Source organism: Pristis pectinata, chromosome 5 (assembly GCF_009764475.1).
Source record: "Pristis pectinata isolate sPriPec2 chromosome 5, sPriPec2.1.pri, whole genome shotgun sequence".
In the NCBI taxonomy this organism is placed as follows: domain Eukaryota; kingdom Metazoa; phylum Chordata; class Chondrichthyes; order Rhinopristiformes; family Pristidae; genus Pristis; species Pristis pectinata.
Genome location: NC_067409.1, coordinates 98,980,539 through 98,997,562, shown reverse-complemented (window position 1 = coordinate 98,997,562; position 17,024 = coordinate 98,980,539). Strand labels below are relative to the sequence as shown.

General features: G+C 42.2%; 2 protein-coding genes across 10 annotated transcripts in view; one reads left to right on the top strand and one right to left on the bottom strand.

The window, feature by feature from the left end:
• Positions 1-11,427, bottom strand: part of relch (RAB11 binding and LisH domain, coiled-coil and HEAT repeat containing) — a 90,642-nt gene extending 79,215 nt beyond the window's left edge. For all 6 annotated transcript variants that reach the window (XR_007956323.1, XM_052015552.1, XM_052015553.1 and 3 more), the window contains exons 1-2: positions 11,035-11,427; positions 1,352-1,441 (exon numbers count right to left, since the gene is read on the bottom strand). Coding sequence is in view for 5 of the 6 variants with exons in the window: in XM_052015552.1 (XP_051871512.1) it covers positions 1,352-1,441; positions 11,035-11,422 (478 nt within the window). In the remaining variant the exon portion in view is untranslated. The remainder of the gene's footprint in view (positions 1-1,351; positions 1,442-11,034) is intronic.
• A 385-nt stretch (positions 11,428-11,812) lies between these two features.
• pign (phosphatidylinositol glycan anchor biosynthesis, class N) overlaps positions 11,813-17,024 on the top strand; it is a 107,894-nt gene continuing 102,682 nt past the window's right edge. For 3 of the 4 annotated variants that reach the window (XM_052016786.1, XM_052016785.1, XM_052016787.1), the window contains exon 1: positions 11,823-11,939. The gene's annotated coding sequence lies outside the window, so the exon portion shown is untranslated. Of the gene's footprint in view, positions 11,940-17,024 lie in introns of all 4 variants that reach the window. The other variant, XM_052016783.1, reaches the window with a different exon arrangement.

Genomic DNA, 17,024 nt, shown 5'->3' with positions numbered 1-17,024 from the left:
CACAGTGAAATGCGTCTTTTTGCGTTACTGAGAATGTGCTGGGGGCAGCCCACGAGTGTCGCCACTCTTCTGGCACCAACATAGCATGGCCACAACTCCTAACCTGTACGTCTTTGGAATGTGGGAGGAAACCAGAGCACATGGGGGAAACCCACGCAGACATGCGGAGAATGTACAAACTCCTTACAGGCAGCAGTGGGATAATTATATCAGCAACTTGATATATTAATAATATCCTTCACATGGAAAACCAATCAAGAAAGGCTGAAATTGTACGTTAAATTAGAAGCAGATACTGGAAATCAATTTCTGTGCCTTTTGCACAAAAAAGGCATATTAAAATGAACCTTGAGCCTCTCAATTTTTGTTGCTCTGACTACTACTTAAATTATAATTCTTAAATATATCGATCACATTTTTAAAAGGGACACAGGCTCAGGCCGAGTGGGATATAACAGTGTGTCTTGTAAAGTGGAGTCCTTATATGTAAAAAAAAAACCCATCTGCTCTTCTTGGAAAAAAATTCATTTTGTGCACTTTTCCACCATGGAAACTCAGTTTTTAAAATCACTGGAATAATTTAGACACAACATTTTTTCACATCAAAATGAAGTGAGCACTCTGCACTGAAATGAAAGCATTTTATGGAAGTCTAAATGCACTAAAGTAAAGCAAAGCCAACAAAGCAGGAAGAAAATAGCTTCAGTTTTAATTTTGAGGAAGTTAACAGCAAATCCAGTGTCGTTTGTAAACGATGCTGTGCCTGCTATACAGAAGGACAAATTAAGTTAAAACAGAAAACAACATTTCAATGCTGTACAACCCCTCATTTCTGTAATTCTGTGAATAATTATGCTTGGAGTTTTCAAAAATAGCATTATGCAAATTAATCTCAAATTGTGTTGCCATTAAACATCACAGCACTCAACAGAGAGGAATGGAGCAACATCTTAACTTTATAACAGGCCACTGCTACCCAAGTGTGTAAATTAGACAATTTAGCAAATCATAAAATCTAGATAGTTCACTAAATTCAATTCATTACATGGAGCAGAGCAATATCAGTTTCCCAACTGGACAGCAGATTTTTCCAAGTATGTCTGCACATGTAAAATATAAATACACACGATTTTAATACCACCTTTCCAATAATGGCTTGCTGTTTGAATATTTGTACCTTTGTTGTGCAAACTTGTTTACTTTTTTTCCATTGTTGGATGTAATTATGTATAAAATGCTTAAGGGATTTGTCAAGATGAAAAGACTTACAAGTTTGCCATTGTTACCAAAACACTGAAGAGATACAAGTGATTCTACAAGATTACGTCAAGGTTAGCAAAATGGTGCTTACCTGCCAAACGTTCATCAGTCTCCCTATTTCCATCATCAGAATATCGAGCAAAATCCAAAGAATCTAGGGTGCTTATGCTGCCAGCTCGATCTATTAAAAGGGATAGCAGGAGTTAGAATCTACATGCAGACTCATTTTGGCTTTTCTTCATATGACTTGACAGCTACTTCCAGGTATTCATTCTTTTTTTTGGAGGTGGGTGGTTTGTGAACGGTGCTAATGGTTGCTACTATTCGAAATAAATTAATTTTCTGATTTCATTGCCAACTGGAAAAAGTCTGATATTTCATCTCTCATTGAGTCAGTAATACAGCACAGCATAAATCTGCTTGGCACCCTCTCCAGTACAATCACGTATCTTCCGAAATATGGTTTAACTTGGGTTGTATACAGTCCCATTATAATCTCCTCTTCATTAACACTATATGCCTCAGCTGATGAATTCTGCCCTCTCCTACCGGATTCCTTATTCAGCCCTTTGCCTCTTCTATCTATCACCTCTCAGCTTCTTACATCTCCCCCATCCCCCACCCTCCTACCTTCCCTGTCTCACCTGGACTCGCCTATCACCTGCCTGCGTCTACTCCTCCCCCGACCTCCTTATTCTGGCTTCTGCCCTCTTCCTTTCCAGTCCTGATGAAGGGTCTCGACCCAAAACAGTGACTGTTTATTTCTCTCCATAGATGCTGCCTGACCTGCTGAGTTCCTCCAGCACTTTGTGTGTGTTGCTCCAGATTCCAGCATTTGCAGAACCTCCTGTGAAAACATTGCAGGCACGGTAGTGTAGGGGTAGGCACGGTAGTGTAGGGGTAGGCACGGCAGTGTAGGGGTTGGCACGGCAGTGTAGGGGTTGGCATAACACTATTACAGCGCCAACGACCCAAGTTCAATTCTGGCCGCTGTCTGTAAGGAGTTTGTACGTTCTCCCTGTGACTGCGTGCGTTTCCTCCGGGTGCTCCAGTTTCCTTCCACATTCCAAAGACGTACGGGTTAGGAAGTTGTGGGCATGCTATGTTGGTGCCGGAAGCGTGGCAACACCTGCCGGCTGCCCCTAGAAACACTCTACGCAAAGATGCATTTCACTGTGTGTTTCGACGTACACGTGACCAATAAAGATCTTAATCTCAAACAGGCCCTTTGGCTCAACTCGTCCATGCCAACCAAGATACCCATCTAAGCTACTCCTACTTGCCCGTGTTTGGCCCATATCCCTCTATGTGTACAGGAACGAGATACAGGAACCTGGTTGAGTAGTGACGTAATAACAACCTTTTGTTCAACATCAGTAGAACTAAAGAACTGATTGTTGACTTCAGGAAGGGGAAGGAGGGTGAACATGTGCCCATCTACATTGGTGGATCAGCGGTGGACAGGACCAGCATCCTTAAATTCCCAGGAATTAAAATATTGGATGACCTGTCCTGGGCCCAGCACATAGATGCAATCACAACTATGGCACTCCAGCATCTTTACTTACTTAGAAGGTCAAGGAGGTTTGACATGTCTCCAAACAAACTTCTACAGATGTACTGTTGAAAGTGTCCTGACTGGTTGCATCATGATCTGGTATGGCAATTCGAATATGCAGGAACGCAAGAAGCTGCTGAGAGTAGTGGACTCAACTCAGTACATCACAGGCACATCCCTTCCCACCATCGGAAGTATCTACACGAGGCGCTGCCTCATGAAGGCAACATCTATCAAAGATCCATACCATCTGGGCATACCACCTTCTTGCAGCTACTATTGGGCAGGAGGCACAGAAGCCTGAAGTCCCACACCACCAGGTTCAAGAACAGCTCCTTCCCTTCAACCTGCACAACCCTAATCACTACCTCAGTAGAGCAACATAACCAGTTTGCACTACAGTAGACTTTGTTTTTTTTTGTTCTAATTGTGTTCTTTCTTGTACAATTTATGTTTTTCCTGTGATTGTTATGTCCCTGATGCTATGATCGTGCAGCAATGTGTTTTTCATTGCACCTGTGCATACATGTACTTGTGCATATGGCAATAAACTATTTTGAAACCTTTCCTATCCATATACCTGCCCAAATGCCTTTTAAATGTCATTTCAATGTCCTACAAGAATGAAGTTAAATATCCTGTGAGAAGTCCAGGTATAACCTAGATGTTTGGTGGAGAGCATTCTGACCGGTTGCATCACAGCCTGGTACGGAAGCTCCAATGCACAGGATTGCAAGAGGCTACACAGGGTTATAGACTCAGCCAGCTCCAACATAGGCACAACTCCAACTTAGAGGATATCTTCAAGAGGCAGTGCCTCAAGAAGGTGGCATCCATCATTAAGGACCCTCACCACCCAGGACATGCCCTCTTCACTTTACTACCATCAGAGAGGTGGTACAGGAGCCTGAAGACCCCCACTCAATGATTCAGAAACTGCTTCTTCCTGTGTCATCAGATTTCCAAACAGTCCACGGACCCATGAATACTACCTCATTATTCCTTTCTTTTTTGCACTATTTACTTATTTTGTAATTTATAGTAATTTTATGACTTTGCAGTGTACTGCTTCCACAAAATAACAAATTTCATGTCAGGTAAGACAGTAATAATAAACCTGATTCGGATTATTTTACCTGCCTCAACTACTTCCTCTGGCAACTCACTCCCTACACGCACCACCTTGTACGTGAAGTTGCCCCGCAGGTTCCTTTTAAATCTTTCACCTCTCACCTTAAACCTATGCCCTCTAGTTTTCGATTCCCTTTCCCTGGGAAAAAGACTGTGCATTCACCCCATCCATGCCGCTCATGATTTCATCCACTTCTGTAAGGTCATCCCTCAGTTTCCTACGGTCCAGGGAATAAGGCCCTAGCATGCCCAGTCTCTCCCCATGACTCAGGCTCGAGCCTGGCAACATTCTCGTAAATCTTCTTTGCAATCTTTCCAGCTCAATGATGACTTTCCTCTCACAGGGTAATCAAAACTGTGCACAATACACTATGTGGGAGCTCACCAACGTCTTATGGAACTGCAATTTAACATCCTAACTCCTATACTCAATACCCTGACTAATGAAAACCAGCATGCCAAAGACCTTCTTCACTGCCTTGTTACCTGTGACACCACCTTCAGGGAGCTATGTACTTGTATTTCTGGGTTCCCCTGTTCTATAGCACTGCCCAGAACCCTATTTTCATTGTCAAAGTCCTATCCTGGTTTGACTTCCCATAATACAACACTTCACATTTACCTGAATTGAACGCCATTTGCATTCCTTAACTAGCTGATCAAGATATCCTTTTAATTTTTGATAACCTTCCTAACTGTCTATGATACCACCTACTTTAATGTCGTCTACAAACTTACTAACCATGACTTGTGCATTCTCAATCATTTATGTAAGTGGCAAACAACAATGGGCCCAGCACCAATCCTTTGGTACATACAGGCTTCCAGACAAAAAAAAAATCTTCCACCATTACCCTCAATCAAGTCAATCATGAATCTACTTAGCCAGCTCTCCCTGGATCCCACATAATCGGACCTTGAAGAACAGTCTTCCATGCGGGACCTTATCAAAGGACTTGCTGAAGTTTATATAGACAACGTCCACTGCCTGCTCTTATCAATCCTCTTGGTCACCTCTTCAGATAAAAACTTCAAATTCATGAGACACGATTTCCCCATTCACAATGCCATGCTGACTACCCCTAATCAGCCCTTGTCTGTCCAAATACTGGTAAATCCTGTCCTTCAGGATCCCCTCCAGTAACTTACTCACCACTGACATCAGGCTCACCAGCCTGTAGTTTCCTGGCTTGTCTTTGCTGCCCTTCTTAAATAACGGTACAACATTAGCCACCCTCCAGTTCTCCAGAACTTCACCTGCGGCTAAAGATAATGCAAATATCTTTGCAAGGGCCTCTGCAAGTTCTTCCCTAGCTTCCCACAAGGTCTGAGGATACACTTGATCAGGCCCTGGAATTAATCCACCTTAAATGTGCTCCAAGGCCACCAATACCTCCTCTTTAGTAATTTGTATATGGCCCAGGAAATCAGAACTCATTTGCCTTAATTACTCAGCTTCCATGATCTCCACAGTAAAATCTGAGATTTTTAATGAATCTTTCTCATCTCCTGTGGCTCCACAAATAGATAGCCACACTGATTACATAGGGACCTTTTCTCTCCAGAGCCACACTTTTACTCATTATACACCTACAGAATCTCTTGTGATTCTCCTTAACGTCTGCCAGATCCATTTTATGCCCTCTTGATTTCCCTCAAGTGTACTCCTACATTTATACTTGCCAAGGGATTCACTTGATCCATCTGCCTAAACCTGATGTATGCCTCATCGTTTCTCCCCAACCAAAGCCTCAATATATCTCGTCAACCAAGGTTCTCTAAACCTGCCAGCCTTGCTCTTCACCCCAACAGGAACATGGTGTCCCTGAACTCTTGCTAAACATCAATTATCTAGCACCAAATTCTGTATTGTAGCGGTTGCTACCGTGGAATAAAACAAGACTCTACTCGGAGGATTGCCAAACAGAACTGGTTTATTTTCCCGCCTTGCGCGGGCCCTTTAAGGGAGAATGTTCCCGCCCAAAACAACCGGCAATGACGCAAGTCCTACGTCATCAGGACTTTCCCGCGCGCGGGTTCTCCCCGTCGCTCGGAAAGATGAGGCCTGCCGCCATCTTGGGCCTCGTCGCTCCGACGCCGCACGACCCGACTGCCGAGCCGGTTCGCCCGACTAGACGGTGAGTCGCCACAGTATCAAGTTTGAGGTTGAGAGGTGTGGGGGCAGAGGGAAACTAATTATTGCTCAGAGTTTTCAGCTTTGCATCCACAGACAGTTACACATTGTTGCCAATGTTCCTTGGGAAAACTCATACGCACTAATGAAGTTTGTTGTGTTGGATTGCTGAATACCACTTCAGAAGTATGATTTAGCTACTTCGGATATTTCTGAAAAAGCACTATCCAATCAAAAGATCTTATGTATTTAACATGCTTCTCACAAAACCTACTCTTTTTGCTGTTTCTTAAACATTTCCACTGCTGAAGTCTTCCCTACTCACTAATTCTGCCCAATACAACTTCCAAACCCCTAACACAACAATGATTTTGCACAAGACTAAGTGGGGATGACAGTCAAAAATTAGAGAAGCTGTCAGCAGAGGCCAGTCTTGGTGCTGCTGTCTTGTGTGGTGGATGGTTACAACCAGAGTAGGTTGCAGAAAACTTGCAATTCATTACTCAACGCCACAACAGAATTTAATTTTCACCCATAGAGAAAGTGCTAACTTGCACAGGAACATAGTGTAGTTATGCAATTTGACCAATTCATATTAGGAAACAATTCTTGTGCACTCCATGTACAAAAATGGACTGAATTCTTTCATACAAGCACAATTGTTCGCAGATTCAGGTGTGACATCTGTCAAATTGAGGCACTCCAGTTGGATGCAAGTGCAGATTATCTTCCATTAGTTTCCCAGCAACCTTCATGTTGCCGAAGCAACAATATTGTCCTATAGAAGTATATTCAATAGCACAAAATAGAGATGAAGTAAAATGGAAGCACTCCACTGAAACCACGTCTTTCAAACTGAAGCATTATACTTTTACTAGGCAGCCAAGGCCAAAGCTATTCCACTCATATAGGGTCCTTAAATGCTTTTGATATTATCAAAGAGGTGAAAGTCATGCATTTTGTGACAGATTTCCCCTGTAATCTGAATTTCTTCCATGGTGATCTCATTTGAAATTGCTGAATAATGTTTTCTCTTAAGCAATTAAAATGACAATTGCTATTTGCTGGAAGATTTGTTCTGTCCAAATATAAAATTTGCAACGACCTTTTCAGACCACACGCAACTAAAAAGGCATTTGTCGCACATAAATTGCCCAACACCATTCAGTGTTGTTTTGCAAGTCAGAATTTGGAATAAATGTGGAACCCTTAAGACTTTCCATTTAATACCAAGAACTAGCATTTGGATTAATTATTGCTCTCCCTGATTCGCTGGTGGTCAACACAACCTAGTGACAATCATCAGTCACTGGATCATTAGCTCGAAATCTTAACTACTTCCGTCATCACAGATGCCATCTGATCTGTTGCTCATTTAAAGCAAAAGCACATTTTTCTTTTGCATATAATGTCACTTTATTACCAATTTATATTACAACTCAACAAAAGTTAAATTCACTATTCTTGATGTGACACCACACAATATCATCATTACTGCATTTAACTGTAAAATGGAATTTGAACTCAACCTAGCTTACAGGTACCATTTCCTTATATACTCATGAAAACCAAATAGCACTACCACTGAGGTTTCAGGTAAAAAATCAAAAGGACGTTCAAGTTTAAAAAAAAGACAAAAGAAATGTTTTGGCTCCTGAAGCTGAAAGTATTTTGTGCCCCATTGATCTTTGATACTGTTGCAGAAAGTATCCACTGTTTAGTGCATAACACAGATGAAAAGTTGTGCTGGCCATCATTTCCCTGTATCAAAAAGTTATGTTCAGATTCTTCGTATCTTATTTAAAGATATAAACTGCAACAATGGAAGACCATGGAACGTGTCTAAAGCACAATGAAGCCTACAGTCCCTCGATGACTTGATGGGAAAATATACACCATTGCACAGAATAACATGGTACTAAATTCAATTCCTGTGTTCTGCAGTAACTAATAAGACAAATGAAAACTGTTCTTTCATTCAAAATTAACAAGCCACTGACATCATTTCAATTGCATATTATTGACTACTGAATAATAACTAGACCACAAGAAAATGTTAAAATTCAAAGGAAAAAGCTATCATCAGAAGAAATAATGAAAGCAGAAATAATGGAAACAATATCAAGTTCATGATTTGTTAATTCAGCTACACAACACTGCAGTCACTTCAAGTAGCAGATTGGAATAGCCACTCACTAATGAAAAGCAACCTTTATCTTAAGCTGGCTGCAAAATTTAGAGATTACCAACTGGTCAAGCAACTTTCGTGTCTGTAATTAATTTAGCCTCGACTTGCATTGGAGCACCAGGATAGATGTCCGGAGTAGCAATAATGTTGTTCTTCAATCGAAGTATTGGAACTCATCATTGTCCTCTTTTTCTAAAATCTAGAAGCAATGGAATGCATATCTACAGAAGACATTATAAAACTCCACTCATATCTCTATTTGGAATTGATTTAATGATTTTTTTCCAAAAACTGGACAGACTTTTAAAAAAATGCTTTACAAAAAGCTTTCAGTTTCTCTGTTCCTCTCTCTCAATTCCTTTAAAACACCTTGTTAAAAAGTCAAGAGCTCAGGGTTTGATCATATTATTCCAATAGAAAGAGGCAACTTGATAGATCGCAAGCCCTTCTTTTGCAATTCATTTACTGTAAACAGTAAATTTGAGCATTTTTACTGTCACACATCACTATTTTATACCATCAGGGCAATATGGACAAAACTGTTTGCAATGTCAAACATAGGTCAGCTCAAATGTGAGCATTGTCTTCTGCTTCATTCCACTGCCAGGTCAAGTTTAGAATTCTCTGGAAAAGTGTCATGTAGCTTCTCTGTAGCTATGACACTTTACTCTGTACTGGTATTATTTTTACCTGTACTACATCAATGCACTCTGTACTGACTCAATGTAACTGCACTGTGTAATGAATTGACCTGTACGACAATATGCAAGACATGTTTTTCACTGTACCTTGGTACAAGTGACAATAATAAACCAATACCAATGTCAAATAAAGCAATTTGCATGAACACAAATTTATCATTGATATTCACATTTCATCTTACGAATAGACCAGGTGAATTTTCTATTAACTGATGTTGCGGACAAAGACTTGAATTTCCTTCACAATCCTGATTCAACTACACTTAAACCTTACTTTACAACAATGGAACAAATTATGAACTTTCAATTATAAAGCATTTTTCATTTCTTGTGACTGTTCCAAAGTGCTTCACAGGAAATTAATTATCCTGAAATACAATCACTTGTGACGTGGACAAGTATGGTTACTGATTGGTGTACAATTTCCCACAAACAGTTGTGAAATAAGTGACCAATTTTCTGTAGACCTGGCTGAGACATAAATGATAGGTGACAATAATAAACCAATACCAAAAAAGGTCTTATACCAAAAAAAGAACATATTTTTGCATTCACTTGAGACAGCACCTCACTTTAGGATGTAATTTGAAAGATGGCACAGCAGACAGTTTAGCACTCCCTCAGTATATTCACCAGCATTAGATTAGGCAGATAAGTTTCTGGAGTGTGGCTTGATTCCTTGACTTGTCTCAAATGAGATTGCCAACACATAAATTGACACTGACACCTTAAGTCATGATCTGCCAAATCTATGCATCACTCAGCCTGTAACACTCCAAAACCTCTCTGCATCCTTCTCACAGCCATCGATATCACCTCGCTTTGTATCATCAGCAAACTTGGGAATTATATTTGGTCCCCTCATCCAAATCATAGATATATCATCAACAATTAGGGCCCAAGTACCATCACACTAGTCAGTCTTCCATGCTGAACATGACCCCATTTACTCCTAGTTTCTATTTTCTGCCCATTAACTAATAAATCCACCACAATGTTTTATCCCCAATCCTACGTGCTCTAACATTTACTAACTTCTAATGAGACACCTATCCAATTCCACTGGTTCCCCTAATCTGTTTCATCTTCATTTACTCAATTAACCATCAGGTATCACATGATTTTTTCACATCTTTTTCTATTTATAATAATAACCTGCGTTACCGAAGTTGGCAAAAACAGAAATTTAGTGTGGATAGTGGGTAATGGAAAAAAATGTAACAAACGATTTAAAAATGCAAGGCGGACATATAGCATATATCCTGATGCAGGGACTCAACCCGAAACGCCGACCATTTCCTTCCCTCCACCGATGCTGCCTGACTGGAGTTCCTCCAGCAGTTTGTTTTTGATACAGCATATTTGGCTGGAACCTAGGTCATGAATTTATTCAGCTGTAAAGAGTTGATGCGATATCAGCTGAACCCAGCTCAATTGACTCGCGGAAAAATAAGTGAACCACTGCAAGCCCGGAAGAGTGAAATTAAATAGCCTAGAAAGGATGCCTTCATAGAGATCCCTCTTATGATCAAAACAATCACTCGAGTGATTCTTGAGGTCATAAATAAGAATCTGATAAACACACATCACTCGTCGAGCATTAAGAATACGTAGGTAAGTAAAACAAATACCAATGTCGCCACGTCTCCGTTTCTTTAAGACTTTTATAAAGGAATGGAGTGGGCAAGGTAACTGTCTCACAAAATGAAACCGGTAACTCAAGTACATAATCAAATATCAGTATTTTGGTGTTACAGCTCTCCAATCCAAGTCAAACCTGTTTCCACATTCCTCATCAGTCTTTCCCCACATTGATATCGATCTCACTCCCCACCCTCCTCTTCACAACGAGGGCCTCATCCGTTCACTGGGTAACCCAAAGAGGGAAAAGCTCCATTCTCTCTTCCCTGGTGTCATGTCACTCCCTACAACCCGGTCCTTTATCAAATTCCACCCACCGTGCCTCCCTGCAGATCAGGCCACACTGCCCGTACTAGAGTTTGCCTCCCGGGGAAATGACCAAACACCCGGACCGTTCCGTGTCATCGCCGCCGCCACTTACTGAGTTGTCCCGGAATGGGCGCCAGGTCCTTGGGGGGAGTGGACGTCTGCCTCTCGAAGTTCCCCGGGTTGGAGAAGTAATCCCGGAGGCGGGGCAGCTCCCTGCCGGCCTCCTGCAGCTCGGTGTGGAACTCGAGCGCCGTCAGGATGTACTGATCCCGCAGCAGCTGCGCCGCGATGGTGTCTAGGGGGACGCGCTGCACCTCCGCCTTCGCCGCGCCGCCTCCACACCCGTAACCCCCCTCCTGCTGAGGCGACAGCAGCAGCGCAGGAGGGCCGTGCTCGGGAGCTACCGGGCCCGGGGTGCCGGCCTCCTTGTTCCGCCCCATCTTCCTCTCCGATTCCTCATCCGAGTCGCTAAGGAACGGATTAACACTAGACGTCGCCATCTTACTTCTCGTCTTCCTGGTTGAACTCTCGCGAGGTGTTTTCCCTCCTCAGCCCCGCCCACACGCTTGGACCGATCGGCCCACGCCTCCCCGAAAGCCGATTGGACGCGAGTCCTCAATTGCATCACCTGATCGACAGCGGATTTGACCATTCGGCATCGACATAAGGCTGTCAATCTAGCAGATCTGACGTCCAGGAGCGACAGACACAGCAGACTTGCAATGACAGGGTTTCAGGCATTCAAACAGATGGAGTGCAAATGCCATGTACAATTTGCAAAAAAACATGTTTATTCATTAATTTCTTAAAATTCATTAAAAATATCTGAGCACATTCAGTCCATCCCACGGTTAAGATGACACACATGCGCACTGATGGTCGTTTCCGCTGTCCTGGTTCAAAGGATACAGGGAGCTATGCGCAAGCGCAGTCCGGAGAGTTTGGGGCTTTGAATGGCTTTTAATGGTTACATGGGGGTCTGTTGCTTACAGGTGGAGGTAGAGAAAGCCCAAGCAGGTATGTTTACTCCTCCGGCGTCAGAAGTTTGCATTTAAATGATAAGGTGTTCATTTCCAGACAAATTGCGTGCTTCTGGTTTGGATCAGGGGGCGAGAGTAGGTGTGTTAGCCTTCAGAGAACCTGTTCCTTCTTCCAGGGAGATGATTCCAGTGTGTGGATCAAGCACTTCAACACTGTTTAGAATCTGAAGTGTTTCTTTCTTCGAATTCGCTACTTCGGTGAAGTTTAAAAGAATTAGATTTAAGACTGTGAGACATAGAAGCGGAATTAGGCCATTTGGCCCATCGAGTCTGCTCTGCCATTCGATCCTGGCTGATTTATTTTTCCCTGTCAACCCCATTCTTCTGCCTTCTCCCCGTAACCTTTGACGCCCTTACTAATCAAGAACTTATCAACCTCCGCTTTAAGTGTAACCAATGACCTCGCCTCCACAGCCGTTGGTGGAAGTGAATTCCACAGATTCATTGCCCTCTGGCTAGGGAAATTCCTCCTCATCTCTGTTCTGAAGGGACATCCTTCTATTCCGAGGCTGTGCCCTCTGGTCCTAGACTCTCCCACTACTGGAAACATCCTCTCCACATCCACTCTATCCAGGCCTTTCAATATTCAGTAGATTTCAATGAGATTCCACCCCCCCCCCCCCCACCCCCATCCTTCTGGACTCCAGCAAGTACAGGCCCAGAGCCATCAAACACTCCTCATGCTTTCATCCCCAGGATCATTCTTGTAAACCTCCTCTGGATCCTCTCCAATGCCAGCACATTCTTCCTTAGATATGGGGCCCAAAACTGCTCTCAATACTCCAAATGTGGTCTGATCAATGCCTTATAAAGCCTCAACATTACATCCTTGCTTTTATATTCTAGTCCTCTTGAAATGAATGCTAACATTGCATTTGCCTTCCTTACTACCGACTCAACCTGCAAGTTAACCTTTAGGGAATCCTGCACTAGGACTGCCAAGTCCCTTTCCACCTCTGATTTCTGAATTTTCACCCCATTTAGAAAATAGTCTATGCCCTTATTCCTTATACCAAGGTGCATCACCATACACTTCCCTACACTGTATTCCATCTGCAACCTCTTTTCCCATTCTCCCAACCTGTCACAAGTTCTTCCGCAGACTCCCTGCTCCCTCAACACTACCTGCTTCTCCACCTATCCCTATCTTTGTATGATCCACAAACTCGGCCACAAAGCCATCAGGTCAGTCATCCAGATCATTAACCTATGATGTGAAAAGTAGCAGACCCAACACTGACCTCTGCAGAGCACCGCTAGTCACTGGCAGCCAACTAGAAAAGACCTCCTTTATTCCCACAGCCTGACTTGGCTGATTCCCACAATCAGCCAAGTCAGGCTGATTGGCTGACTTCTGCCAGTCAGCCAATCTTCTATCCATGCTGGTACCTTTCCTGTAATACCATGGGCTCCTATCTTGTTTAGCAGCCTCATGTGCACCACCTTGTCAAAGGCCTTCTGAAAATCCAAGTAAACAACATCCACTGACTCTCCTTTGTCTATCCTGCCTGTTACTTCCTCAAGGAATTCCAACAGATTTGTCAGGCAAGATCTCCCCTTAAGGAAATCATGCTGACTTCAGCCTATTTTATCAGGAGCTTCCAAGTACCCCGAAACCTCATCCTTAAGAATGGACTCTAAAATCTTACCAACCACTGAAGTCAGGCTAACTGGCCTATAATTTCCTGTCTTTTGCCTCCTTCCCTTCTTAAAGAGTGGGGTGACATTAGGGAATTTCTGACTCTAGTGATGCTTGAAAGATCACTGTTAATCCTGGTGTGTAGTCCATTCAGTCCAGGTGACTTATCCACCTTCAGAATTTTCAGCTTCCCAAGCACCTTCTCCGTAGTAATAGCGACTACACTCACTTCTCCCTCCCCCCCCCCCCCCCCCCCCGACTCTCGAATTTCTGGCATTTTGCTGGTGTCTTCCACGGTGAAGACTGACGCAGAATATTTAATCAGTTTGTCCGCCATTTCATTGTTCCATTACTACTTCTCCAGCATCATTTTCCAGCAGTGGAATGTCCACTCTTGCCTCTCTTTATGTATCTGAAAAAACTTTTGGTATGTGCTTTTATATTATTAGCTAGCTTATCTTCATATTTCATCTCTTCTCCCCTTATTGCTTTCTTAGTTGCCTTCTGTTGGTTTTTAAAAGCTTCCCAAGCCTCTAGCTTTCTGTTAGTTTTTGCAATATTGTTGCTTCTCTCTTGCTTTAGTGCTGTCTTTGACTTCCCTTGTCAGCCATGGTTGCCTCATCCTCCCTTTAGAATGCTTCTTCTTCTTTGGGATGAACTGATCCTGCATCTTCCGAATGACTCCCAATTTGATTGTGACGGTAGAGTAATTATTAAACCATTGTTAAGAAATGAGAATCCAAATATTTAAGGTATTGGTAAAAGTGACATGTGATTGAATCATTTACGTACGAGCCATAAAAGAATGGATGTGCGCTGCATAAATATTTCTATCCTAATGTAAAACAAGGGATGACTTAAAGTAAAAGTAATTGTAATTTTCTAAACTTGTTTAGATAGATAACAAAGGGAGTTGATGAACAGAATATAAAAATGCACCTTTTCAAATGGATTGACTCAGTGAATGTTGTGGCTAAATGAAAAACAAACATCTGCAGAAGCTGGACACCTGAAATGTAAACAGGAAATTCTGGAGAAACTCCTTTGGTCAGACAGCATTTGTGGAGAGAGAGATAGAGTTAACATTTCAGGTTGTCGACCTTTCGAATTTGTGAAACAGAGGCAAATTTTGAAGCCCTTTGATCCTGTTCTGCCACTGACATCATGACTGATCTGTCATCTAACTCCACGTTACTGTTTTTGCCACATTTTCCTTTACATTTTTGTTAACAAAATCTATCAATCCTGGCACTAAAAGTTCTTTCTTTCTTTTTCAATCTTTATTAGTTTTCAAATTAATACAGATTAATATATCAATGTTTATACATGTAATACGAAGAGATCAGGAGAACAATCATGACATGGATAATCATAAAGAACAACAGAGTATAAAAAAAACTGTAGATCCAATGATCTGTTAGTGAATGAATATAATATAAAAGAAAAAGATTTATTATAATATATAAAAAAAAACAATAAGAAAAATTGTAAACAATATATCAAACCAAACTAAGCTAAAGAAAAAAAAAATAAAAAGAAACAAAAAAAAACTGGACTAAAATTTCTCAATAGAAACAGAGCAATATTATGTCATCAACTCCGTTCCTCTAAATTGAAAGGTTAACTAAAAGTTAACAAGTGAAATAGCACCAACTTGTTTTTGTGGAAGAGGCATCCAAATTTTTGGCATGCAAAATTTATAGCATGCTGAAATGTTTCATTTGTCCTTAAAGGTTATCTAAATTCAGTTAAGGGTTGATCTGAGCCGCACATACCTGTTCCCAGCTAACTCAATTAGTGGCGACAGCTGTAGCATGGAAGGGACAGAATGGTCAGTTCCCTAAAGGCAAACTCTAATAGAAGCAGTATGGACTTAACTGCAGGGAGATCAAGATCTGATATGGTGGAAGGAGATTGATAAAGGACTGGGTTTGTAGGAGTGATATGACAGCAGGGAAGAGAAGGGAGCTTTTCCTCTTTGGGTTAGCCAAGAAAGAGATGAGGAGGAGGAGGATGGTGGGGAGTGAGATAGATATTAATGTGAGCTCGAGAGGGATTGCAAAGTGTTTCATCATGTTTTCAGTGCATTTGAATGCATTGCACAACCAAAGAGCATTGTGCTAGGCCACTGCTAATGTTTCAATTTTTACTGTCTCATCTTATCTGAAAGACAGTACAGTTTTTCCTCATTGCTGCATTGGGAGTATCAGCCCAGAATTTGTGCTCAAGTCTTTGGAACAGGTTTTGAATCCATAATCTTATGACTCAGGAATGTGCACTACCAGTTGAGCCATAAATGATATAGAGTTGTGCTCTCATCAAGCTCCACATTGAGAAGAAGAAATGTAAGGTTCAAAATAATTGATAATGATGTAGAATGTACCCCTTGTTTTCTTGTGACCATTCCAGCACAAGAAGCTTTTTAAAATTTTTTTTTACACAGTGGTAACAGGTCCTTTCGGCCCAGTGAGTCCGCGCCGCCCATTTTAAACCCCCAAATTAACCTACCCGTATGTCTTTCGAATGTGGGAGGAAACCGGAGCACCCGGAGAAAACCCACGCAGACACGGGAGAACATACAAACTCCTTACAGATAGCGATGGGAATCGAACCCCGATTACTGGCGCTGTAATAGTGTCGCGCTAACCGCTACGCTACCTTTGCAAAAGCAAAATGTCAGATTGATGAATGGTAACAAAAAGATGGACCAAATGGTATTCATTTGCAGCCTTCCTATGATTTGTAATGATAACCATCTCTTTGAAGGCTTTTCCTTCTGCTTTTTATTTGGTCTTACAGTATTATACACCAACATCAAGTGTGGAAAGACCACTCTGATCCTATGGTCTTCCTCATCATGTCCTGTTGGATGTGATGGAAACTGCTGTTACCCCCACCCCCTCACTCCCTCACTTTACTTGGCTGCACAGCTCTCCCAGCCCAGAGATTTATCTGTGGTCACAAACATAATAGCCAGCCACCACCATTGAACTGAGTTGGGGAGAGCTGTGCACTTAAACAAGGAGGGGGGCAGGCACCTGAGAGAGACTGTAGAATTGGGCAGTGTTCCAACACATGGAGCAGGAATGGCCAGCAGCCAGGTTGCAGCTCCGAACTCTACATTTTAAAGCAGAGTGGAGGCACTGCTTGGCCTGGCCTGGCCTGCCCAAAACAAGTTCTCACAGGCAGCTTCTCCACACAGAGTTGTCAACGATTTATTGCCGCAAGAGTGCTAGCTGAGATCACAGTCCGCCCAGGTTCCCAGCACAACAGCAAGGAAGGCATCTTTCACATATATCTATCTGAATGCTAGATGGCTCCTTTTAGCCCTGACTCCATTTGTGTTCTTGTATTGGGAATGCATCTTGAGCCCAGTGAGGTTAGGGTGTAGTCTTTTACGGACTGAGGCAGGAGAAATTATTT